The following is a 26,890-nucleotide window of genomic DNA, read 5'->3' on the forward strand; positions in this document are numbered from 1 at the left end:
GTTAGGGATAATTTGAAATTTATTCTACCCTGTATAGCTGTACAGACACACTGAAACAGACCTTAGTGAACTGAGAAGATATGTGTGTGTGTGTGTGTGTGTGTGTGTGTGTAGGTCCTGCCTGGGTTTGATCCGAGTGTGTGTGTGTGTGTGTGTGTGTGTGTGTGTGTGTGTGTGTGTGTGTGTGTGTGTGTGTGTGTGTGTGTGTGTAGGTCCTGCCTGGGTTTGATCCGAGACGCTGCCAGATCTGCTGGCACTCCTGGCTGTGGCCCCGGTACCCCCCCATCCCCCACCATCCCCGCCTGTGGCTCTATAAAAATAAACACTTTAGCCTGAAATTCTTACTTTTTTCGACAATTCGCAGATCTGGGCTGCCCCGTGTCCAGAGGTGGGTGGTCCTTCTTATTCGGTTGAGTTATTAGGCAGCGAGGCACTGGGAGTTCCTCTCATTTTTGGAAACTGTCCCTGGGGGCTGTGACAGCTGAGGTTTTAAAAGAATAAACTTGGACTTGGCCCTCAGGCTCTCTGGTAAGCAATACTTCCTCGGGCTCCCGTGCTGTTTCCAAGAACTCACTGACACTAATTGGCCATGCCAGAGGAACCATTACTGAGAATTTATAGGCTTCGGGTGGATTTCTCCTTGCCGGATTCCTGGCAGCCGTGTTAGCTCCTCTCCCTCCGTAGTAAACTCACCAGATCCAGACAGCCGCAGGTGACCAGGCTCAGACGGAAGCAGAAGGAGATTAGCAACCTCTCCTCGCCCTCTCCCACGTATCCCCCAAGGACGCATGTGGCAGTTGCCGCAAGGAAATGTCCAGTGGCACTCGCGTCCCCCCACTCCAGCCTCACCTCCCCCTTCTCAGATGGGTGACACAGAGTGACTGTGTCAAGGGGAACCCAAACCCCACCCCGGAACCCCCTCCCTTGTGCAGTAGCATTATTTAAGGCGCTGACGGCATGAGGGTTAGCTTCACTGACCCTCACACCATCAGTGCTTGGCAGAACTGTGATGTCATGCTCAAATATGTTTGTTTTTCAAGTTTTTTTTTTCATATTCTTTGGGGAAGGAGTGCCCCAAGTAGAGCTCAGGGGGTGAGGGCTGTGCCTGGTGACATTCAGCCCAGGGTGACCAGAGCTGTACCCAGCTGTGTCCAGGGGGCCACGCTGGGCATTGAACTCGGAGCCTCAAACCTGCCCGCCAACCCTTTGAGCTTTCTCTCTCCAGCGCCTTGTGGACTTCACACAAGGTTGAATAATAGTGGTTACCCCCTTGAGGTGCGACGTGTGTGGTGAACTGATGAGGAAGACTCAGCCCACTGCCCGACTCACCCTCCACTGCCCTCCTTGCCTGCCAGCCTTATGCGGCCCTGGAATGACGGGGCCGAACCCGGGAAGCCTGTCCTGCCCTCCTCTCCTCCTTTCCCCATCTCTGACCTCACGCCCACGTGTCGAAGCACCACACGTTCCTTTGCAGTTTTTAATAGAGTCATGAATGATTATGATGAGCACCTCTCCGGCGAGGAGTGGGAGCGCAATTTCCATCCCTTTGTGCTGTCTTGCTCCCACGTGACAGTGTCCGGGCAGGGGTGTGGGGGCAGCGTCCACTTTGCCATCCTTGCCGCTGTGTCTGGACATCTTCATCTCCAGCGGGGGTGGTCTCCGGTCCTGTGCCCACCTGGCTGCTGTGCTTCCTCCTCCTCCTGCCCACTCTACACCAGTTCACATGGGTGTAATTCTCTTCTCTACAAGTCAGTCCTCGGGGCTGTTTGGTGGCTCCCGAGTCGCCTTAGCGATGGAAAAGCCTCTGGCGACACCTCCCAGGCCATGCTTTGCCCAGGGGCCTTTCGTGCCTGTCTCTTCCTCTGATGCCTCAACACCCCCTGGAGACACTGGGAATCTTGTTTTTTTTTTTTCTTTTTCTTTTTGGGTCACTCCCATCATTGCACAGGGGTTACTCCTGGCTCATGCACTCAGAAATTACTCCTGGTAGTGCTCAGGGGGCCATATAGGATGCTGGGAATCAAACCCGGGTCGTCCGCATGCAAGGCAAACGCCCTACCCGCTGTGCTATCGCTCCAGCCCCAATCATGGGTCTTTTTCACCCTTTAGGTTTTGTCCAGAAACTTAGGGTACAGATCTCTGCTCCCCCATGTTCTTAAGCTGCTGCATAGGGTTTCCATCCTCCTTCACCCAGAGTCTAAACTTAAGGTGGGGCAGAGCCCAGGACCCTCCAGAGGCTCCTAGCCCCTCCCTCTCTCCCTGGTCCTTCCTCTTCCCATCCCAGGAACCCCCAAAGACAAAGAGGAGCCAGTACTCTTCCACGTTTTCTTTGAAATCACTGACATCCTAGAACTCAGAGGCCGGAAGCATTCCCCTCTTTCGGGGGTGTCCTCAGCATCCCTGCCCAGGAAGGGTTGGATGTCCTCCCGAAGGCATGGGCCCGAGAGAGGGGCTCCATGGGGCAGAGCCCTGTTCCTCCCACTCACACCCCTCCCCCACACCGGGCAGGGTCTGGGCCGCACTCTAGTCTGTGCTGGAAGGAGCTGGGCGTCCTCCCGAGGCCATCTGCAGGGAGACGCACGGGCCCTGCGACCGATGTCCCTTCTCTCCGTGTGGTGGCGCTGCAGGCTGGTGGCGGCCCCCGCAAGGAGGGCATTGCTCTCCTGGAACCACCACGGAAACGTCTGCCCCTGCTGCCCTCTCGCCGCCCGTGGCCTCCTGACGCCTCTCTCCCGTTTCCCAGGTAGGTTTTGTGGCGACCAGGTCCCGGAGCCCCTCGTCTCCTCGGACAGCCGGCTCTGGGTGGAGTTCCGCAGCAGCAGCAGCGTCCTGGGCAAGGGTTTCTTCGCGGTGTACGAAGGTTTGTTGGTGACGGGCCTGGGGCTGCTCGCCCCAGCAGGCTGGCAGCCGCCCTGGGCGGGGTGGGAGAGGGGGCGGAGAAGTCCAGAACCGTATGGAAATAGAAACTTCTGCTTGCATTTGGAGCCTGAGGAGCAGCAGAACACGGAGCCTCTGTGGGTCGGTTGTGTTTGTGAGTAGAGTGTCAGGGAATTTTCTGCGCGTTCCTTGGAAGGACCTCAGGGACACAGGAAGGAACCAATCAGTCTGGCCTCTGGGCACCTGCCCCAGGGCAATTCTGTTCCCATCTGTGGAACTACTCCCATGCCCACCAGCCCCAAGGAAACCAAGGCCCCTTTCTGGACTTAACTCTGAAAATAAACTTTAATGACATAAGTAATGGGTGCGCATCCCTCGAGAGCTGCCGCCCACCGTCCTCTCTCTCAGACCCCTCTGGGGGATTCCTCCCCTCACTGCTGCTCCGAGGCCGCAGACCCACATGAGCTTTCGCAGCTCCAAACCCTGCCCCGCTGATCAGAGCCAAAGGAGAGGGCCCTTGCCTTGCGTGCTCAGTGCCTTTATGTGGACACCGTGCAGGCTGGCAAACCAATGAAACGGTGCCCCTCAGCCAGGCACAGGCTGAAGTTCCATGACAGTGACAAAGATTGGCCCGTGGAGCCACCTGGTGGTGGTAAGTCGTCACCCAATTTTTCCTGGGTGAGGTCTGACCCGGGATCCCCAACTCCCCTTCCTCAATCTCTTTCTGAAGCTACCTGTGGGGGAGACATTAACAAAGACGCCGGCCAGATCCAGTCTCCCAACTACCCAGACGACTACAGGCCTTCCGAGGAATGTGTCTGGAGAATTACAGTCTCTGAGGGTTTCCACGTGGGGCTCAGCTTCCAAGCTTTCGAGGTGAGTGAGTCCTGCGCGGATTGTTCGCCCAAGAGTGAAGTGGCTATAGATTATAGATGACAGATACAGATGATCGATATAGCTACACACGTCACCGTTTTTCTAGATACTCTTTGAAAATGGGTCTCCATCTTCGGGCAGGCAGATACACACCTGAGGAGCCACTTCAGACCCACGGTGTGTGGGCGTCTGGGCACCTGCTAGCAGAGCCTTTCTGAAAGGTGCTGCACAGACTGCAGACACAATGAGTGACGGTCTCGACTAAGACCCCAGGGGGCTCTGTGGAACGGTTCTTCCCCCTTCCTCATCCCTCAGTCTCTTCACAGCTGGTTCAAGCAGGACATAACTTGGAGCAGCCCAGCACACGCGCGGCTCCTCTGGCCGCTTGGTCCGATTGCGTGATGAGGAGGGTGACAGGTCCCATTCCTAAACCCAAAAGCCTCGTGTCTCTGCCGTTCCGTCACCGTCCTCACTGCCTCTGATTCTCTGTTCAGATCGAAAGGCACGACAGCTGCGCGTACGACTACCTGGAAATCCGGGACGGCCCCTCGGAAGACAGTGCCCCCCTCGGCCACTTCTGTGGCTACGAGAAGCCCGAGGACGTGAAGTCCAGCTCCAACAGAATGTGGCTGAAGTTTGTGTCTGATGGCTCCATCAATAAAGCAGGCTTCGCAGCCAATTTTTTCAAGGGTATGAACTAGCTCTTGGTTTCTATTCTTAGTCACAGGAAGGTGTGTCTGGCGGAGCTTCCCTGGGCTGCATTTCCTGGCAGAACAGGGGTCGCAAATAGAAACGGGCAAAGCTCTCTACTTGATCTGGCTGGGCACCCAGGAAGGTGTATTTTCCCTGCCCTGTCACATTCACAGTAGGGCGGCCACCAACAGAGCAGTTCAATTAAATGTGGGTTTCAGAGGAATAACCAATCACGCCCTAGCCGCAAAGGGTGGGTCACACGGATACTGAATGTTCATTCTTTGAAATTCAAATTGAACTGGGCAAAAAGAGATTGATCTATCATTTGTCTCACCGAGGAAACACAAGCACCTGAGACTCCCTCCTCGGCAAAGACAGTTCTTCGGACTAAACATTAATCTGTATTTATTCTTACACCATCTCATTGTCTCCAGGCAACAACCGTGCAAATGACCTGGCAGCATCATCGCTGCAGGTGGGGCGATTAGTGTTCAGAGAGACATGGAACCAGAACCTGGTGGGGCAGGGGCTGTGAATTCCCTTATATCCCTACTAAGACTGCCACGTCCTTCTAGGCTACTCACCGAGCCAGCTGCTACTGAGGCCTGCCCTTCTGGCTTGAAAGGGAATTGTTCAGAGTGGTCTGATACGTGCTCAGTAGCTGCTGGGGGGTCGCAACTGCAATGCAACCCCCTTGAATCCCTTCAACGGTGGGGAAGGGCCTTCCACAACCCTGCTCACAGCGGAAGCAGACCGGCCCCTGCAAAGGAGCCCTGGAGCTGGGCTGGGGATACGGCACAGTGGTACAGCATTTGCCTTACAACTGTGAGGTCCTGGGTTTGATTCCCAGAACGCCTGGGGGAAACCTGGAGCAAAGTCATGCAAACAATCACTGTATCACTGTCATCCCGTTGCTCATCGATTTGCTCGAGCGGGCACTAGTAACATCTCCATTGTGAGACTTGTTGTTACTGCTTTTGGCATATCGAATACGCCACGGGTAGCTTGCCAGGCTCTGCCATGCGGGCGGGATACTCTTGGTAGCTTGCCGGGCTCTCCGAGAGGGATGGAGGAATCAAGCCAGGTCGGCCGCGTGCAAGGCAAACACCCTACCCGCTGCGCTATCGCTCCAGCAAACAAACAAAAACAAAGAAAAAAAAATTAAAGGCGCCTTGGGGTACCCTCTCAAACGCTTGTTGCCCACCTGGGTCTGGTTTCATTAAGACCCTGCAGGGCTGGGGAAGCCCAGGCAGCAGATCCCAGCAGAACAACCTTTGAACAACCTTTGGAGGAACGTTCTGGGCCCTCCCCCGCCCCATAATTCTGCGGCTCCTGCCACTTCTGCCCACTAGAGGGGGCTGTAGCACGGGAAGCTGGAGCTGGGCGCTCTCCTGGCCCACCTGGGGAATCTCCAAGGTTATGTTGTGGGGTGTTTGTGCTGAGCAGTCAGACTTTTCGGAACCTTCTGGAACTATCCAAGTGACCTTCTCAAAGGGTCATTTCAAGACTCAACGATGTGGCATGAAATCAAGCGTCTGGCACAGCTCCTGGCACCCCGAGTACTGGGTCAGAGACATAGACTTTTACAGGTACCACAGCACGGGGTCACCAGGTGAACCTCGATCAACTTGGCAAATCTCCCTTCAGGCTCAACCGCAGAAGCAGCGCCCCCCACACCCTCGGAAGCTGGCCGGTCCCGAGTCGGGAGGGAGTCTGTTGGGGCCACAATCGGAGCCCTAAACTGGTCAGGCTGCTCCTCCCCGCACGGAGGCTCCACCGGGTTTGCCTGTCACTGCAGTGGGGGGACTGGGCTTCCTTTCTCAGCCACTTTCCACGAGGTCATGGGTCCATGTCCCCTGAAGACGGTGTCAGTGCACGTGTCAGAACTTCTCCAGTGAAAGAACCTGAGAGTCACTACAAAGGCCAGAAGGGTTGGACCCAGCCCGAGGCACTTCATGGTGCCAGTTGGCAGGAAGCTCTGCCGAGGGCCCAGCTGGCACATGACACTGACCAGGATGCCAGCTGGCCTCTGCTTCCTTCTCCTGGTGCCAGATAGCCTCCTGTTGGCCAGGCCACAGCAAGTTGCTATTTTAGGGAGATACCAGAAGCATGGAGGGTTAATCAGCCCCGTTTTGATTCCTCCCCCCCCATATAAAGAATATGAAGACTCGGGACCAGAGAGATACTGCAGCGAATAAGGTGCTTGCCTTGCATGCGGGCAACCCTGGTTCAATCCTCAGCATCCCATTTGGTACCCTTAATTCCACCAGGAGTAATTCCTGAGTGCAGAGCTAGGAGTTACTCCTGTGCATCGCTGGGTGTGTCCCCACCTCCCCCAAAAATAATATGAGGGCTCTTTCCTTGATCTCCAAACTGTCCTCATGCCCACGAACCATGGTTGGGAGTTTAAGGAGCTGAAGGCACTTCTTCAAACATTTAGGAATGTGTCCTGACTTCTCTTTCCTTAACTCTATGAAGCAGTTTAAGAATCCTACCTGAGGGGCCAGAGCGATAGCACAGCGGGTAGGGCGTTTGCCTTGCACGCGGCCGACCCGGGTTCGATCCCCGGCATCCCATATGGTCCCCCAAGCACCGCCAGGAGTAATTCCTGAGTGCAGAGCCAGGAGTAACCCCTGAGCATCGCTGGGTGTGACCCAAAAAGCAAAAAAAAAAAAAAACATAAAATAAGAATCCTACCTGAGTGATTGCATCTTCTAAACATAGACCGGTTCCTTCTTTCACCAGTGCCACTGGAGAATGAAAGGAATCTCCCACTATGCACAGTTAAACCGTTTCCAACTTCTTCTACCATCAGATGATCCTACGTTTTCCCAGGAAATCTGGTTTTGGCCACTGTCGCGCAGTGTAAGCAGAGTCAGAAGGCTCGGAGCAGATGCTCCTTCACTGCAGTGTGGTGATACGGGGTCACTGGGCTCCCCTGAGAGCAGAGCCACGGGTGCACTCAGCAGCCAGGACTGCTCCTTCTGCGAAGATCTCAGGGGTAGACTTTGACTCCCACTCTCCCGGACCAAGCATCCTACTCTTCTTGACACTGGGGGAACTAACTGTATTCTCTTTGCTTCAAACCCGATGTCTTTCATTGGCCACATGAAGAAGAAGCACCAGGATCCTTGTTCATCTTGGCCCTTCCCGTGTTGCCTGTCCAACAGCCGTGATAGCCCTCCTTAGAGGCCCCCGCATGCAACCTTGTTAATTTTTTTTCTTTTTGGGTCATACCTGGTGATGCACAGGGGTTACTCCTGGCTCTGCACTCAGGAATTATTTCTGGCGGTGCTCAGGGGACCATATGGGATGCTGGGATTCTAACGTGGGTTGGCCACGTGCAAGGCAAATGCCCTCTCTGCTGTACTATTGCTCCAGCCCCAATCTTAGTCTATTTTGATGAAATCTTCCTGAGGCCCACTGGCTGGTTTCTGGACTCTGCCGTTCTGCTCATTGTGTCTTCACGAGTCCATCCTGGAGTCACTTTCTTTCCTTCTGTTCTTAGGTCACCTCTCTCTTTTCCTCGCTGCCCCCTCCTCCCCTCTCACCTGATCTCGGTATGCCCAGGTAATCTTATCCTTGTCACTGCCTTCCTCTTTGTCATTCTGGCTACTGGAATTTCAAAGGAACTCTGCTGTGGTCAGTGTGACAGTGACTGTGAACTGATTTACTACTATCTGCTGGTACTGCTCACATGATATCTTCAGTCCCCACCACCCTAAACATGGATATTGTTATTCTCACTTGATGCCGGAGGAAGTTCAGGGAGGTGGAATAGTCCAGTTTGTTCAGGAAAGATTTGCTGGTGGGTCCAGTCCAAAGCTTTGTGATGCCAAAGATTGACCTCTCCATAGCTCCTTAACAGGGAGGGTGGAGTGATAGCACAGTGGGTATGGTGTTTGCCTTGCACTCGGCCAACCCGGCTTCGATTCCTCTGTCTCTCTCAGAGAGCCCAGCAAGCTGCCTAGAGTATCTTGCCCGCACGGCAGAGCTTGGCAAGCTACCCGTGGCGTATTCAATATGCCAAAACCAGTAACAAGTCTTACAATGGAGATGTTACTGGTGCCCACTCGAGCAAATCAATGAGCAATGGGATGACAGTGACAGTGACATAGCTCCTTATCAGTTCTTTTTCTTCTATATTTTATTGCAAGTGTCCAAGACTATGTTTTGCATATTGAAAAGTGATCAGTAATTGCAGGACTCTTAGCAGACTTCATACTTTTATTTGAGAACAAGGACAACTTTGACCCCACCAAGAGCAAGTCTCCTGGTGGACCCACCTAGTTAGACCTTTGTTGAGTACAAGAATCACTTAGAAGTTCCCTGATTTTATCTACTATATGAAATTACTAAATATTTACTAACTTCTACCTGAAGAAAAGCAGCCAAGTTGATGAGAATTTTGCATATGTAAGAACTTCTGAATGAAATGAGTTTGAGTTGGAAGAGGGCAGAATAAAAGGGAGACTTTATGGGTGAAATTTTTGCATTTTCTGTAGGCCCAAGACACCTTTCAGTGTCAAGGAACAACAAATCTCTTTAAAAAGCCGTGAGAGGGAGTTCAAAATGATAATAGAGTGGGTGGGCCACTTGTTTTGGATACAGCCGACCTGGTTCAATCCCCAACACCCCATAGTCTGGCAAGAGTGATTGCTGAGGGGCCGGAGCGATAGCACAGCGGGTAGGGCGTTTGCCTTGCACGCGGCCGACCTGGGTTCGATCCCCGGCATCCCATATGGTCCCCCAAGCACTGCCAGGAGCGGTTCCTGAGTGCAAAGCCAGGAGTAACCCCTGAGCAGCGCTGGGTGTGACCCAAAAAGCAAAAAAAAAAAAAAAAAGAGTGATTGCTGAGTGCAGAGCCAAGAATCAGCCCCGAGGGGCCGGAGCAAAAGCACAATAGGGAGAGCATTGGCCCTGCACGCAGCCAACCTGGGTTCAATCCCATATGGTCCCCCAAGCACCTTCAGGAGTGATTCCTGAGTGCAGAATGAGGAATAACCACTAAGCATTGCTGGGTGTGATCCAACCCCCGCCCCCCTGCCCCCACAAAAAAAAATGTATAAGCCCTGAGCAATACTGGGTGTGACCCAAAAACAAAAAAAGAAGAAGCTGAGAGTCCTATGTCAGTGTTTCCTTAAGTCTAAAAAGTCCCCCATCAGGGCAGAGAGATCACACAGGGGCAAGGCACCAGCTCTGCATGTGGCCAGCCCCGGCGCGATCCTTAGGACCACAAGGCTCCCTGAGCAAAGAACTGGGAGTAGCAGAGGGCACACTGTGCATGCTCCGCCCCCCACCCCCCAGTTAAAAAAATTAAAAGCTCTTAAACAGAAGTGAACATCAAGATTTCGTGGCAGCCCACGCGTTCTTTCTTTCGTGGAACCATTCCTCTCCACTCCTCCCCCCTCCCACCTTTTCTTCAACTGGACTTTTTTTCGGGGGTGGCGGGGAGGATCAGACTTTCTGTGGAGGAAGATGACTCCACATTGATTTATCCTTTCTCTGCAGTCTCTAGCTTCGTGAGACCCCAGCCCACGTGCTGTCTTTTCAGGTACAAAGCTGCCACAATGTGGCCACAAGAAACAGGATGTCTTTTTCCTCTTGTTTCTCGGACTCAGTGCCTGAGTTTGGCTTCTCATCAGTGCTTCGTGGGCCGGCGTGCGGGGGAGCTGGGCCCGACCTCGGTGGGCAGCTCACCCACCTCCCTCTCCTGTGCCCTCCTTCCTGCTCTTGGCAAAGCTGATTTCTCTTGTCGGGGCCATCTCTCCAATGACACCTCTTGGAGTTATCAAACACTAACCCCCAGTTCCAATTCCCGGCCTCAGGAGCACTTGAACATTCTCATATGGGAAGGTGTCCCTTTGTCCCCACCCTGTATCTAATGTCCCTGAGAAGTTCCACATTTATGGCAGGCAGAGGAACCCTCCATTCTTTAGCCTTAAAAAGATTTACGCCTTAGATTTGGAGCCTTCGAGATTTGTTTGTTTGTTTGTTTTGTTATATGAATGCCACTGACTAACGTTCCAAGAATGCAGACATCTAAGCCTGCTCCCCACTGCAAAAGGCCCTGCTTCTGACCGGCAAATCACTATACACACACACACACACACACACACACACACACACACACGCGCGCGCGCGCACACACACACATATATACATACATATTATACACATATATGTATTGTATGTGTGTGTGTGTGTCTCTGTGTGTCTGTGTGTTGGGGGACACACACCTTTGCATTGCTCCTGGATTTGTGCTTGGAGGTCACACCAGGCAGTGTCTGGGGGACCATGGCTCCCGAGGGCTGGGACCCAGGCCTTCAACAAGCAAAGTTGAGGTGTCTCTTCTGGAGCTGCTGCCGGTTTCCCAGATGTGGCATGGGCCTCTTGGGAGGATGTCACCAGGAGCCACTTAGAGTGCTTAGAGTTCTTAGAGTGGGACCCCAGGATGTGGATCGCGCTGGGGGGTCTGAGAGGGCAGCTCTGTGGTGGTCTGACCGAGTCTCCTTGCTCCCCAACAGAGGTGGACGAGTGTTCCTGGCTGGACCGTGGCGGGTGTGAGCAGCAGTGCGTGAACACGCTGGGCAGCTACAGGTGTGCGTGTGACCCTGGTTTTGAGCTGGCTGCTGATAAGAAGACGTGTGAAGGTGGGTGCTGAACGGCAGCTCGAGTGAGGCAGGATGGGGGACAAGTCTTGGGAGCAGCAGGGCCGCTGGGGCAGCTGCAGTGTCTGTGGGCAGTTGGGTGTGGGGGGGAAAGGGCTGCTCACGAGGCAGAGGAAGTCAGTTTCCAGGCACAAACTGTGGGGTCTACCCAGGTGACAGAGCCCACACAGACTCTGCTGCTGGCTGCTTCTCTTGAGCAAAAGTATGAGATCCACACAATTACTAAGGGTGCAAGGAACAGCCGAGAACAAGTTATGAGCACTTGGGCTGTGTGCTCTGTCCCTGCCTACCTGTATCTCACTCTCTCACGTGATTCTGCCTGTTCCTCTGTGCCAGGACCAGGCACAGTGCCTCAAACATCCCTTCCTCCCTTCCTTCCTTCCTTCCTTCCTTCCTTCCTTCCTTCCTTCCTTCCTTCCTTCCTTCCTTCCTTCCTTCCTTAATTCCTTTCTTCCTTTTTTCCTTCCTCCCTCCCTTCCTCCCTCCCTCTTTCCTTCCTACCTCACTGCCTTCCTTACTTCTTTCCTTCCTTTCTTCTTCCTTCCTCCCTCCCTCTTTTCATCTCTTCCTTCTTCCCTCCCTTTTCCCTTCCTTCCTCCCTCCCTCTTTCCTCCCTTCCTCCCTTCCTTCCTTCTTTTCTTCCTCTCTTCCTTACTTCTTTCCTACTTCCCTTCCTCCCTCCCTCTTTTCCTTCCTTCCTTCCTTCCTTCCTTCCTTCCTTCCTTCCTTCCTTCCTTCCTTCCTTCCTTCCTTAATCTTTCCTTCCTTAATCTTTCCTTCCTTCCTTCCTTCCTTCCTTCCTTCCTTCCTTCCTTCCTTCCTTCCTTCCACCCTCCCTTCTCCTTCCCTTCCTCCCTTCCTCTTTCCTTCCTTTCCTCCCTCCCTCCCATCCTTCATTACTTCTTCTTTCCTTCCTTCCTATCCTTCCTTCTTCCTTCCTATCCATCCTTCTTTCCTTCTTTTCCTTCCTTCTTTCCTTCCTTCTTCCCTTCTTTTAACTCTTTTGTTTTGGGGCAACACCCAGTGGTGCTCAGGGCTTATTTCAGGTTCTGCTCTCAGGGATCACTTATGCCGGGCTCAGGGGACCACATGGGATGCCAGGGATCTAACCCCGGTTGACCACAGGTGCCTTACCTGCTGTACCATCTCTCCAGCCCAACTGCAAACATTTCTAATTCTTCTTTGGCCCAAGTTGTGAAGTGTCCCCAACTCTGCCACCAGGTGACAGGCAAGCACAAATGCCTCATCATTTTTTCAAATGGTAAAGGGTTAGCCTCAGAGCCGGAGCAGTAGTACAGCAGATAGAGCACTTGCCTTGCACACAGCCAACACGGGTTTTATTTCCAACATCCCATAGGGTCCCTCAAGCCCCACCAGGAGTAATTCCTGAGAGTAGAGCCAGGAGTAGCCCCTGAGCACAGCCAGGGGTGACCCAAAAAGCAAAAATCAAAACACCAAAAAAGATTTATCCTCAGCTTGTTCCTTGAAAAGCCTCCACGGAAACAGACTAGAAGAAAGGACACCGAATTAATCGAGTCAGACCACCTGGTTAGGATTATTGAGGAGCAGCAGGGCTCATCGCTGCCGGGAAGATCCCGGTCCCCAGAACTCAGGCCAAATGAGTCTTGCTCTGTTCGCCCGTGCAGTGGCCTGCGGCGGTTTCATTACCAAGCTGAACGGAACCATCACCAGCCCCGGGTGGCCGAAGGAGTATCCTACCAACAAGAACTGCGTGTGGCAGGTGGTGGCCCCAGCTCAGTACCGCATCGCCCTGCAGTTTGAAGTGTTTGAACTGGAGGGCAATGACGTATGTTCCTGGGCTGCAGTGCACAGGGAGATTGTGGGGTTGTGTGGGGACTGGGCTCTGAGCTGGAGTCCACTGTGGGGGCGTCAGCAGGCGGGCAGCGTGGCTCCTGGAGCCTGGAATCTGGGGGCGGGTCTGGGACGAGCTCGCTCTGCACACAGAGGCCCTGAGCCCATGCCCTGCAGATCAGTCCAGAGAGTTGGGAGAGGAGTGGAGGGGGACGGTCAGAATAGGTGTGTCCCCGGGGTTAGTGTACAGCTGAGGGGGGAGTGGAAGGCGGGTGGCCGGAAGCCGTCAGGTCTTGGGATGGCCATGTCTGTCGAGGCCCTGGCAGAGCGACACTCAGCTGTACCCATTTCCCACCTCGGGGTGGGAGGGGGGACAGTAAGTGGGTGGGCCAAGCTGGTAGGCAGGCGCGGCCAGGAAGGGGGCGCTGCAGGGGCTGGGGGAGGGTGGCGGGTGTCCCCAAGGCGCTGCCTTGCAGGTGTGCAAGTACGACTTTGTGGAGGTGCGCAGCGGCCTCTCTGCGGACGCCAGGCTCCAGGGCAAGTTCTGCGGCTCGGAAATCCCCGAGGTCGTCACGTCTCAGGGCAACAACATGCGTGTGGAGTTCAAGTCCGACAACACGGTCTCCAAACGCGGCTTTCGGGCCCACTTCTTCTCAGGTGGGCAGGTCGGGGGGCGAAGCCATGGCGGGGCTTTGGCCCTCGCCCACGGCCCCATCTCCGCCGCCCCACCCCTGCCCTGCAGGTCTGCCCACTTGGCGGGTGACAGCCTGGCGTCTGGACTGTTCTCACCTGGGGGCCGCCCGCTCTAGGGCTGCATAACGGAGCACTGTGAGCAAACAGGGAGCTTCAAGCACCAGCGAGGCTGTTACTCGCCCCAGTGTAGAGTCTGGGCAGGACGGTGCTGCTCTGTGGCTCCAGGGGGCTCTCCCCGCTCTCACCTGCTCCCTGTTCCTGGGGCATCCTTTCTGGATGTTGCGGGGGCTGGGACTCAGGGCCTCACATATAGGGGGCGTGATTCTCCTCCCTCTCCCCCAGCCACCTCCCCAGCCCATCACCTCCTTCTTGGATCGTTCGTTAAATGTTCTTAGCTGCCCCGGTGACACAGGAGGGTGAAGGGAAAACCCCAAGGGTTCAGCGCAGATGAGCGGCTGCAGACAGGCGCCCCTGAAGTTCCGTGGCGCAGTGGAGGCCGGTGGGGGTGGGTAGGGGGGGGTCAGTGCCTGGTGAGGGCTGAGTTGCAGGGCTGAGTTGGATGAGGAGAAGGTCGAATGCCACGGACACTCCCACTGTAAACCACAGCACTGAGACGTGCGGTCAGGAGGCACCGTCTCGGAGGAGCTGCGGCTGGCGGTGACAGGGCCTGCTGCCCTCGGGAGACTTACCTCTGCACCATCAGCTCCGTGCCCAAGTCCCCGTGGCACTCTCCACGTCCCTCAGAGGGGACACTGAGCCCTGGGAACCAGGATGTCTCCAGGCTAGCGCAGCCAGAATGAGTGGGGCGGGGCTAGGTGACACACAGTGAGGGGTGTGGGTGCGGGGGCAGGAGCCCAGCTGGGCTCAGGGTGCCTCAGTTTCCTTCCCTATCCGATGGGAGCTGAGCCACCTCCCTCATCTGGTTGTGTGAGAATGGAGGCGGGTGATAGAAAGCGCTTAGGGTGAGCCTGTGACCGAGCAGATCCTGACTACTCCAGAGTTACTTTCCTTTATCTCTTTGGTTATTTGTATCCTTTAATAAACGCCTTGGGCTGGAGCCATAGCACAGCGGGTAGGGCACTTGCCTTGCACGCGGCCAACCCAGGTTCGATTCCTCTGCCTCTCTCCGAGAGCCCAGCAAGCTACCGAGAGTATCTCACCCACACGGCAGAGCTTGGCAAGCTACCCATGGCGTATTCAATATACCAAAAACAGTAACAAGTCTCACAATGGAGACGTTACTGGTGCCTGCTCGAGCAAATCGATGAGCAACGGGATGACAGTGACAGTGACAGTGAAGAAACACCTTGTTGTGGCAAGAGAGAGGCAGGGAAGAGATGAAGGTGGAAATAGATTGAAGGATAGATAGATGATAGTAGATAGCCAGATAGATGATTGAGGGCTGTGCTAGAGCCAAGTAACACCCCCAACATCCAAGAATGAGTGTCCCGGGAGGAGGGGACGAGTGGGGCACTGGTGGGGGGCCTGGGGGGGACCCTTCCCCTTCCAGCGGGTTCTGAGCAGTGAGGGCACTTCCAGGTCCACGGCTCCTCTCAGGAGTGTCTGTCGGTCTCCCCAGACAAGGACGAGTGTGCCAAGGACAACGGCGGGTGCCAGCACGAGTGTGTCAACACGTTTGGGAGCTACCTGTGCCGGTGCAGGAACGGCTTCCGGCTCCACGAGAACGGGCACGACTGCAAAGAGGGTGAGAGCAGGGGACGGGGCGCCAGGGGTCCCCTGGGGTCATCACTGCAAAGTGCTCCACCCGCTCCTGGCATTAGATCCAGACATCTCCCCCGCACCCTCGCCACCCCGAGACACCCCGTGCTGCTCACTCCTTCCTTGCCGTGTGCCTCTCCTTAACTATTTTTTTTTTATTTATTTGTTTCTGGGCCACATCTAGAGTTGCCCAGGAGTCACTCCCATTGGTGCTCAAGGGACCAGGCAGTGCCAGAGATCAAACCTGGGGCTCCCATATGCAGAGTATGTGCTCCAGCCCGCTGAGGTGAATTATTAAAGCTTTAAAGTCTGTGTCATCTGTTACAAAGGGGCACTGGGCCAGAGAGGTCCTCAGTCCTCGGGAGATCGGAGCCCCTGCGCTGCCCCCCCAGCACCCCCAGATCTCCACTTTCCCCCCCCCCCCCCTGCCCAAGGCCTCAGCCACAGGGCTGCTGTCAGACAGGGTGAGTGAGAGGTGCCACCTTCTCGCTCAGAAGTAGGAAGTACTCCACGGCGGGAGTCTCCCAGATGCCCAGCGCCTGCCCGGTGGGAAGGAGGCCCGGTTCGAGCCAAAGTCCTGCACACGGACAACTTGTGAGTCGGCTCGCTGCTAACCAGAGCAACGTCTGTCGGCTCCAAACTCTCCGCTCACGGCACTGGGGCCAGAGCAGCATCTGTGGGCTCCACACAAAGCTGGTTTTCGAGTCTGGAAGAAATAGACAGAAAGTGCGTGCTGTGAAGGAGGAGATTTTTTTTTTTTTTGGTTGGGTTTGCTTCAGGGACCCCACAGACCTGGCCTTCTGCACGCAGAGCCTGTTCTCAGCCTGCTGACTCATCTCTCAGCCTGAAACGCCAAAAATACGGTGTTATTTATTTACTGCGGTGCTGGGGATTGAACCCGGGAACCCACGTGTGCATGACAGTTGCACCTCACAGATTCACTTCCCTGGCCCCTGAGGAGACTTGTTCGCAGTCATGTCGGCCTTTCCTGTTCATTATTTTATTCATCCACAGATCGCCTTGGCCAAATTGGTTCCCTTTTTATAAACAAGGACCCCAGGGTTTATGGACGTACCCCGAGTCCCACGGCTTGTAGGTGATGGAACCAAGACTTAAACTGGGCTTCATCTGATCTTAACCACCCACTACTGGTTCATGCTCATGACCACAGCTGAATTACGAGAGTAAGAAAGACGGCCAGGATCTGAGCCACAGCTAGCAGACAGCAAAGGCAAATGAATCAGCAAAAACTGGAATCAGTAACAGCTGATCAGGCTGACCTCTGACCCCATTCTTACTAATGACAATGTGGCAAATGAGATGTAGGGAGAAGATTCTTCTAGAAAGAATCTGAGGCTGGCCACAAGTGAATGACATCTCTCTCTCCCTCTCCCTCTCTCTCTCTCTCTCTCTCTCTCTCTCCTCTCTCTCTCTCTCTCTCTCCCCCTCTCTCTCTCCCCCCTTTCTTCTCTCTTTCTCTCCTCCTTTCTGTGTCTCCTTGTCGTCCCTGCCCTCCCAGCTGGCTGTGCACACAAGATCAGCAGTGCAGAGGGGACCCTGGCAAGCCCTAACTGGCCTGACAAGTACCCCAGCCGGAGGGAGTGTACCTGGAACATCTCTTCCACTGCAGGTCACAGGGTGAAACTTGTGAGTGCCTTCCCCCATTTATGGGCGCCATGGAATTTGGGATCAGCCAGACACACATTTGAGACTCCGCTTCCCTACATCCCAACTCCGAGGCTTGGGGAAGAGGCTTAACCAAACATTTGCAGTTGCATTGTGTGGGAAATAGGGGTGCTAGAGAAGCCCCCACCTCCCGTAGCCCCGGGGGTCGCTGAAGCGCGTTCCTTGACTCCAGAGGAAGCACATGCCCACCCAATCCATCTCTAGTGCTGTCCTAAACTCAGTTGTTATGTTTTCATCTTTCTTAAAGCAACTCATTATGGGTGCGGGGTTCAGGGAATGCAATTGGTTGCAAGAGAATTAGAAACTGGAAATCAAAAGTTTCTGATTCCCCCTTTCTAAAAACAACCACTCTGAACATTTTCTTGTGACCATTTCAGAAATCTATGCAAAATAACCATGTATGTACAAGCATGGGTGGGGGGGAAATATCCATTTTCACTTAGACTTCTCAAGTAGATTATTTTTATTCAGGTTCTTTCATTACTTAGCTGCTCCCTGCCCCCCTCAGTTCACTATAGGAGATTAAATTCCTTAAGCTAATTCTCTCTTGAATTAAAAATATATTTCTTCCAGCCTTTCTTGGAAGTTCTATGCATGTTTAAAATTGCGATCAGCAAATGACATGCTCCCTCCTACACACACACACACACACACACACACACACACACACACACACACACACAAACGCACACACACTTGCAAGAAGGAGTCTCTTGAGATTCATTTTCCAGTTCCCAGGGACTTCCAGATCCTGGAGATAGCGCAAACCCTGCTGCCCATGGGAAAGTTGTGCTCTAGAGAGCACTTATAGGGTTTGTTCTTTCTGGGATGAGTTATAGACCAGTAACATAGGGAGCCTGCATGGAACAAAGAAGGTGCTGGCAGAGATCGCCTGGCGAGACCGTGGAGGTCTGGTGGGTAAATGACCTGCAGGGCAGGACACTTAGGGGTTAAGGCAAGAGGTCCTGGATCACAGGGTGCTCACAGCAGGCTCCTGGTCCATGGCTGCTCAGTGGGAAGTCCTTTGGGGCTCAGTTCCTCTGGGTGGAGTGGCTGGAAGTGGTCGGACGCGGCACTCCCTCCCCAAGACCGCCATCTGCTGGACAGTGTTGGCAATGCAACGTTAACTGCTGATGGTGTGGAGATGGCTTCCCCTGGGGCTGGGTGCTACCAAATTGGACGCATGTGAGGGCAATGGGCTGGAGCGATAGCACAGCGGCAGGGCGTTTGCCTTGCATGTGGCCGACCCGGGTTCTATTCCTCCGCCCCTCTTAGAGAGCCCAGCAAGCTACCGAGGGTATCCCGCCCGCACGGCAGAGCCTGGCAAGCTACCCGTGGCATATTCGATATGCCAAAAACAGTAACAAGTCTCAAAATGAAGATGTTACTGGTGCCCGTTCGAGCAAATCAATGAGCAACGGGGTGACAGTGATAGTGACAGTGAGGGCAATGCCTTAACCGTTGCCATAAAAGGCAAAGGCAAACTAAAGCAAGCAATTATAGTGGCTCAAGTTAGCCCAGGTCTCAGTAAAATTCATCTGAGGTTGATATATGTACCATATATTTATTGAATTTTAAAATGTTATTTTGGGGTCCTCTCAAGAAGTGCTCAGGGGATTCTGGCGATCTGTTCTTGCCATACTCAGCCCATGAGGCCGGAAAATTCAAGGCTCATATCCCCCTGGCAAGGCTTAGGGGACCCCGCAGTGCTGAGGGTTAAACTTACTTATGCAGGGTATGCACCCCTGACCACTGTCTCATCGGCTCAGCCTCCTCCTGTACTCCTGCTTTATTTTGGTATTTTTTTGGGGGGACACACCCGACAAACTTCTTCCTGGTGGGCTCAGGAAACCATATGTGGTGCCAGGATCGAACACAAGTCAGCCTCGTGCTCGGTAAGCACCCTGCCCATGGTGCTATCTCTCTGGCCTCCGTTTGTATTTTCATTTGGGGGCCATACCTGGCAGTGTTCACAGGCTACTTCCAGTTCTGTGCTCGGAATTGCTCCTGGCAGTGGCAGACACCGAACCCAGGCCTTCTGTGTGCAGCGTGTGCTCAGCCCGTTTCTCTGGTCCTGTGTTAGGATGTTCGAAACTTTCTTAGGTAGTGCATGATAGCACTGTAGCGATGTCGTCCCGTTATTCATCGATTTGCTCGAGTGGGCACCCATAATGGGTACAGAATGAGCATTGGCCCCTTCTTCGGAAGCTGCTTAGGGACAGCCACAGCGACCCCTTGACCTTTGGGAGCTCCCGCCTTCGTGGCCCGCATCCCACTCCCTCCCATTGGTATCCTGCCCCCACCTTCCTGCTCCTTCCTGCTGCTCCCCCCTCTCCCTCCCCCCCTGCACCTTTCTCCTGTGGGAGGGTTTCTTTCTTGGTCCAGGCATGTCTGTCCTGCCCATGAAAATGGCCCTTCTGTGCTTCCTCTGCTTCTTCTTCCCACCCAGCCCTGACCTGCCCCTGCCCCTGCCCCCCTCAGCTAATGCCCTGTCTCCCAGCTCTGTCCTTTGCTGCTACTTCAAGGAATGCTGTCCCCTCTCACCTCGCCCCTTATCCCTTGAAACCATAGATAGACCCTTGGTTGGTCATCTGCCCCGAGGCTGAGAAGGCCGTCGCAGGGGCTTCACAGTGTGCTGTGGAGCTGGGATTTGTGGGACCCCCCGCCCCCATCCCTGGTCAGCTTTCCACAACAGGCTTTGGAGGGGACAAGGCAGAGGCAGGCCATATAATGGCAGGCCATATGCTGATTAGGGAGTGGGCTGGAGAGTCCAGTGCTTCCTCCTCCAGCCGTGCAAAGGTGGGCCCAGACTTATAGCTTCTTTAAGACTCGGTTTCCTTTAATGCCCACTAAGGAGTAATCCTAGTCTCCTGCACAGCATTACCAGAATTAAAAAAACTGCACAGATCTCTGCCTAGGAGAAAAAAAAAATGTTCAGGGAACATCAGCCCAGCCCGAGGACACGCACCTGGGTAGACTCCTTACCCTTACCTAGTGCAGGGGTAAGGGCACGGCGAAGGAGTCCGGCCACGCCTGCCCTTGGCCACACCAGCTGACACTCTGTGCCTCCGTTTCCTCAGCTGTGCAGTGGGATTCAGCACAGCACGGGGTTGAGAGGCGTCCACGAGGGGAGACTTGGAAAGCGTTTCCAGCAGCCCCGTGTGAGAACGGGGGATAAGTGTGAGGATGCCGGGAGCTCACCAAGGTCGAGCCCTGTCCACTCTCTGCAGCAGCAGCTCATAGGTTGTTGGGGGGCACCGGAAGATCTGGGGGCTCTGTACCCCCGTTAGCTGCAGGAGAGGCGGCCAGTCTGGGCCCGAGAGAGTGGTGGGGGTCGTCTCCCGGGAGGGAGGCCTCACTCTCCGCTCCCTCCTCCCCAGACGTTCAATGAGTTTGAGATTGAGCAGCACCAGGAGTGTGCCTACGACCACGTGGAGCTGTACGATGGGCCCGACGGCCTGGCCCCTGTCCTGGGCCGCTTCTGCGGCAGCAGGAAGCCCGAGCCCGTGGTGGCGTCGGGCAGCAGCCTGCTGCTCAAGTTCCACTCGGACGCCTCGGTCCAGCGGCGAGGCTTCCAGGCCCAGCACAGCACAGGTAGGCGGTGGCCGGGAGGGGGAGATGTGCAAGGCAATGGTCCTTTAGAACGAAGCAAGGGCCACCCCAGGGGACAGGGTGGGTCTGTTTCTCGTCCTCGGTGGGCCGCCCCGCTCTGTTTTCCCTCCTCTCTGCTTGCCCGGTCGTTTGAAAATTTTGCTCACTTCTCGTCGTTCTGAGACACCCAGACGTCTGGGAGCCGAGAACAGCATTTTGCCCACTCCAGGGACTGGTTCCAGAACAGAAAAAGTGTGTCTGCCCCCACCTTGTCCTCTGCAGCGAACGTCCAGTGCTTTATTTGGGCGCTGGCAGGAAACTGCCGGGCTTGTAACCTGTGCATCTGCGTAGTAAAGACAGAGGTGCCAGGAGGAGATGCCAGGGGCTCTGCTCTCCGCCCGTGGAAGTGCAACTCCTAGGTCCGGGACCCCCACCCCTCACCCCCTAACCCCATACGCCATGGGAGATTGGGACTTGGGGGCTCCTGGGAGGACTTGGAGATCACAGCCACTGGCTCCTGCGTGGGACCTCAGATCCCTCAGATCTGCTCCCCCCACCCCTCCTCCATTTGCTTTTCATGGCCAGAAACTAGAAATCAAGTTAAAGTGACCATCCATGGCCTTAAGCAGTTCTCTTGTCCCAGGCCCTGGCGGCTGGCCCTCCCACCACCCCTAGGGCTTCTGTCTTCTCCCTGGCAAGGCTAAAAGCCATGGTCGAAACAGTTCAGCCACTTGGGCCTACAGACAGAACACGGGAGGTCCAGGGGGGCATCAGAACTCCGACAGGAAACCGGAGCAAACAAGCATGGTCTGGATTGGAGAATTTAATAAGAGATTATTGGCACAGGCCTGGGCAGGGTGTCAAGAGAGAAGGCTGGGAATTAGGACAGCCTGGATGCTGTGTGTGGGGGGGAGTGGAGAGGGGGTTTTGGAGGAGGTGGGCAGGAGCAGTTCCTGGGCTCTGAGACAGGGATGCACGCAGAGAACCCTCAAACAAGAGCTGGGTGAGGATCAGAACCTCTTTGACGCTGCAGGGAGGCAGCCTGGGACCAGATACCGCACCCTACTCCTTTGGCCCACCCTCCACAGCTGGACCCAGTCTCCGGGCAGAGGGCAAGGGGCAGGGAGCAGGGTGGACAGGGTGGACATTTCTTTGCATCCCTCATCTCAAGGAATTCTGAATCCCAACATGTATACTCAGCCCTGGACAAGTCCATCCCGAAGCGGGAGGGGCTCGGAGTGAGTGTGGGGCGGGACCAGGTGGGCTGGCGGGCAGACAGCTGGTGCCCGCTGGGGGGTTTCAACCTTCACAGAAGCCTCACCGAGGGGGCTGGAGGGAGCTCAGGGAGAAAGGGATTATGGAGCGGATCCCAAGAGAGAGACTCTGCCGCGGGCGCTTGTGGGCCTTTCTAATTTCCGGTCAGCCTCACCTGTTGGCCACGTGGACTCCAGGACCTGGTCTCTGCACTGCCGAGTGTCCAGTCCTGGGCCTCGCAGAGCTGCCGTCCTACCCAGAAAGCACGACCAGCAGATGAGAGTTCCTGGCCCGGGATCCCCATGCCTCCACCCGTCGGTCTGTGATCCTCTCAGATGCAGTCTGTCCAGGGTGCCAGGGTGGAGCCCCCAACCCATGAGGTGCTGTGGTGCCCCCTGCTGGCCACCCGGGCCCAATTCCGGCAAGTCAGCGATCTCGGGCTTCCCCGAGGCCTCCTTTGGGCCAGCCTGAGACTGGCTGCCCGCTGCGTGCTGAAGCTCTGGGCACTTTGGTGAGACGGGTGATGAGTCTGGCTGGCCAGCGGGCGCGGGAGGAGAGCGCCCCCCGGTGGGGGGAGCGGGCAGGGTCCACGCATCGGGCTTCTCTCTCTGCTGCAGAGTGCGGGGGTCGGCTGAAGGCCGACGTGCAGACCAAAGAGCTCTATTCCCACGCCCAGTTCGGGGACAACAACTACCCGAGCCAGGCGCGCTGCGACTGGGTGATCGTGGCGGAGGACGGCTACGGCGTGGAGCTCATCTTCCGCATCTTCGAGGTGGAGGAGGAGGCGGACTGCGGCTACGACTACATGGAGGCCTACGACGGCTACGACAGCACGGCGCCCCGGCTCGGCCGCTTCTGCGGCTCCGGGGTGAGTGGCGGCGGGGCGCGCTAGGGGTGGGGGGAGAGTCACCTGTGCATGGTGGGGGGGTCCTCATCCGGGCCCACCCAGGAGACCCGCTCAGCCGCAGCTCAGCTCGCTTCCCAAAGTGGCGGCGCTGTCCACGGGAGGGTGCTGGAATGATCCAGAAGGGGTGTCGTGCAATTGGATTTGCTTAAAGACGGCTCGTTCCCAGGGAGTGGTAGAGGTAAGAGATAGGCTGGTAGATTTTCTTTTTCTGAAAAGGGGGGGCGGAGGGGGAAAGATTTTTTTTTTCCTTTTTGTGTCACACCCGGCGTTGCACAGGGCTTACTCCTGGCTCATCCACTCAGGAACTACTCCTGACGGTGCTCAGGGGACCATAGGGGATGCTGGGAATTGAACCCAGGTGGGCCACGTGCAAGGCAGACGCCCTACCCGCTGTGCTATCCAGCCTGACGGAGGAGAAAGATTTTAAATCGGGTTTGCAGCCAGGCTGGGGGTGGCCCTCTGCATTGCCCAGTCTGTCTCTGCTGACCCCAGGAGGATTTGACTCGCTGCAGTTTTCACAGGAACTGGCCGTCTGGCAAACTGCGGGCACTTCTGTTTGCTTCAGCACCGCTCTGCTCATGTATAAATAACCCGTGATCTGTATGATCTGTAATTATTCTGTCGACTTTCATTTCCAATGTATGGATATTTTGTGATTAGCACCAAGAGCTGTAAAACAAAAGCTGAATATCCTTGCAAATCATATATTTTTAGGATTCATTAGAGCATTGCAAAAAATAATAATAAAGGGGGCGCTAAGCCAGATAAGCCTGAGAACCTCTGACTGCTAGTTCACGGAAGGGGAGGTGAGCCAGGGAGGACAGACAGAGGGAGGGAGGGCCCCGGAGCCATTGAGGCGGGCTCTGCTTGAGGTAAAGAGCATTTTCCTCAAAGGCCTTTGCTCCCGTTCGTGCAGAGAAGTCCCTTCTTCCCATCCGTATGTGAACTTCAGACTTGAGGAGACGCACCATCCTTTTCCCTACTCCACATGTTCACAAATTGCCCCCCAAACAGAACCAAAGAGCCGTGGAAGCCACCGCTGGCCCCTTGCTAACAGGGTAGTTCTGCTCCAGCCCATCCCTGCTGTCTCCTGTTTGTTTCTCCGGGGCCACTGTCACGGACAAGGCCGGCCTGCCATCTGCTCTCACCGCCTGGCATCGGGGCTGGCATACGGTTCATACCCTGTGGCCAGGACAGGGAGCTGGTCTCTCTCTCTCACTGCAGCGTGCTGGCCACTACCCAGGCATGTGGCCCCTTGACCTCCCTTGCCCTCTGCCTCCAGATCACATCGCTCAAGCACCTTTGTGGTGGCCTGAACTAAGAGTGTTCTGAGTCACCAGAGCTGCTTGTGCTAAACTGAACCTCAGGATGCTGAGGAAGAGAGACCTCCCCTCCGCCCCCCACCGCCCCCCACCCCCGCCCACAGGCTGATATCAAGCAGGCAAAGGCCATAGAGCTGAGTCTGGGCGACACAGCATAGCCATGGGGTACATTCAGGATGGCCCTAAGATGGTCCCAATCCCGCTCCGTGTCCTGGGTAACCTGGAAGCATATGCCACACGTGCTCATGTACCTGAGGTGGTTAAAATAGCATGCTCTGGAATTTCTGCTTCTATACTCCCCTGCCAGCGGCCTGCCAGTGCTCCAGCCCCCATCAGACGGGTATAAGATGTAGCCCTCACCTCTGTTCCAGAGCACAGGCTCAACTGGGTCCCCGAGGGTGACAGAACAATTTTCCCCATTTCAAGGTGTGCTACTTGCTTTATTGCTGGCTTTTAGTGAGAATTTCCTAAGCAAGGACAAAGAGACGATCCTGGGCACCCATGAGACTTAAAACTCATTGTGCTATTCCAAAGGACCACCCTTTACCCACCGGGAAGGGAAGTAATATTCTTCATGGAGGGGACCTGCCAGTGCCCCAGCCTTCCCAATGAAGGAAGGTCTTTAGCGCCCTCTTCCCAGCCCGGCCATTCCTGCTCCTGTTGTCTCCACTAGTGTTTTAACTCTTCTAGGATGGCTCAGACAGAGGCCGTGGATCGGCAGCTTTGGGAGGACACAAATGCCCCTTTAACTAGTAGAACTAGGGTTGGAAAGATAGGACAGGAGGTAAAGTAATTCCCTTGCATGCTGCCAACCCCAGTTAGATCACCACCACCATATGGTCCCCCAAGTGCCACCAGGAATGACCCCTGAGCACAGATCTAGGAGTATCCTCCCCTGAGTATTGCTGAGGGGGCGTCCAGCCCCCCACCCCAAAACACTGAACCTCAAACTGGCATTGAGAGTCTTTAAATAGTTTCCCTTCATCTTCTGTCTTCCCCCGCCCACACACACAGGAAAGGATGGCTGTGGGAGCCACGCCGTCCCGGGTGCTGGGGGCAGACACACTGCTCAGCTGTGGCAGGCCTGCGCCCACATCACCACAGCAAAGTGAGTCCCACACATGCTTAACTCTCCCGGTGCCCAGGAAAGTCTTGTTCAGACTCGGCTCTCATGCAAAAGCATTATGTCCAAGGAAACCACGCCTGCCCGGGTATGACACAGACACAAAGTGAGTGCGTCCCATTGGGACAGGGGCGCAGTGGACTTGCTCAGTGCAGGGTGGCCTCAAACCCACGGTCTCCACAAAGTGCCAGGTCTTCGAACTGAATCAAATGAGGCACATCTGTGAAATCTTTCAGACTGGGTTTCGGGTGTAAGGAGCAACTTGAGCTGTGAAATATGCGGGAAACTGGTGAAGCCTCCGCCAGTACCTGCCAGGGAACAAGTGTCAGAAGTGTCAGAACCTGCTTCCCGTTCATCGGCCATGGAACCAGCCCTTTGGAAAACAAACAACTCCAACTTAGGGCCGGAGCAATAGTACAGTGGGTAGGGTGTTTGCCCCGCATGCAGCTGACCCAGGTTCAATGCCTGGCATCCCATATAGTCCCCCCGAGCACCACCAGGAGTGATTCCTGGGTGCAGAGCCAGGAGTAACCCCTGAGCATCGCTGGGTGTGGACCCCCTTAAAAAAAGTCCAAAAAAAAAAAAAAGAAAGAAAGAAAACAAAGCAACTCCAGCTTACACAGGACATAGGCCTAAGCCCTGGCCTCATTTTAGATCTCCTGAACAGGTCACAGTGGATACTGGCTTGGTGTACCTGGACCCCATACTCTGAAATACTTTACAGGTCCGGTTCAGGTTATTCAGATATTGCACTTTATGAAGCTACGTTGTGGGCTCGAGGGCACCCTGCATGGAGCAGGTGCAAGGGCACATACTCACTTTGTGTCTGTATCCCACCCAACTTGGTGTGGGAATTGTTTTCTTGGACATAATGCTTTTGCACTAAGATTCAGAGGCCACTTCTGGCAGAGCTCAGGGGACATTGTTTGCTGCCGAGATGGAATTGGGGGCTACTCCACCCCAACTGTACACTGTACCCTGTTGAGCTACCTCTCCACCTCATCCTTCTTTTTTTTTTTTTTTCTTTTTGGGTCACACCCAGCGATGCTCAGGGGTTACTCCTGACTTTGCACTCAGGAATTTCTCCTGGCGGTGCTTGGGGGATCATATGGGATGCCGGGGATCAAACCAGGGTCGGCCGAGTGCAAGGCAAACGCCTTACCTGCTGTGCTATCGCTCCGGCCCCTCATCCTTCTTTTTTTTTTTTAATTTTTTATTAATGAATCACCACGAGGTACAGTTACAAACTTATGAACTTTCATGTTTGCATTTCAGTCATACAGTGATCATTTACATCCCTCCACCAGTGCCCATTCTCCTCCACCAATGATCCCAGTATCCCTCCCACCACCCCGACCCCAACCCCCACCACCCCACCCTGCCTCTGTGGCAGGGCATTCCCTTTTTGTTCTCTCTCCTTTTGGGTGTTGTAGTTTGCAATAGAGGTATTGAGTGGCCATCATGTTCGGTCTATAGTCTACTTTCGGCATGCATCTTTCAACCTGAGTAGGTCCTCCCAACATCCTCTACTTGGTGTTCCCTTCTCTATCTCAGCTGCCTTTTCCCCCAGCATGTGAGGCCAGTTTCCAAGCTGTGGGGAAGACCTCCTAGTTCTTATCTCAACTACTCTTGGGTGTTAGTCTCCCATTCTGTTACTTTATATTCC

General features: G+C 54.9%; 1 protein-coding gene across 1 annotated transcript in view; it reads left to right on the forward strand.

Annotated features, from left to right (window-relative positions):
* The window catches only part of TLL2 (tolloid like 2), a 107,355-nt gene that overhangs the window by 78,787 nt on the left and 1,678 nt on the right, over positions 1-26,890 (forward strand). The window contains exons 11-20 of the mRNA XM_055118656.1: positions 2,744-2,860; positions 3,608-3,753; positions 4,248-4,443; positions 10,974-11,099; positions 12,764-12,924; positions 13,406-13,586; positions 15,202-15,327; positions 16,861-16,988; positions 20,408-20,621; positions 22,490-22,740. Coding sequence (XP_054974631.1) covers positions 2,744-2,860; positions 3,608-3,753; positions 4,248-4,443; positions 10,974-11,099; positions 12,764-12,924; positions 13,406-13,586; positions 15,202-15,327; positions 16,861-16,988; positions 20,408-20,621; positions 22,490-22,740 — 1,646 coding nt within the window. The remainder of the gene's footprint in view (positions 1-2,743; positions 2,861-3,607; positions 3,754-4,247; positions 4,444-10,973; positions 11,100-12,763; positions 12,925-13,405; positions 13,587-15,201; positions 15,328-16,860; positions 16,989-20,407; positions 20,622-22,489; positions 22,741-26,890) is intronic.

The sequence above is a fragment of the Sorex araneus genome, chromosome 11, assembly GCF_027595985.1.
Source record: "Sorex araneus isolate mSorAra2 chromosome 11, mSorAra2.pri, whole genome shotgun sequence".
Classification (NCBI taxonomy): Eukaryota; Metazoa; Chordata; class Mammalia; order Eulipotyphla; family Soricidae; genus Sorex; species Sorex araneus.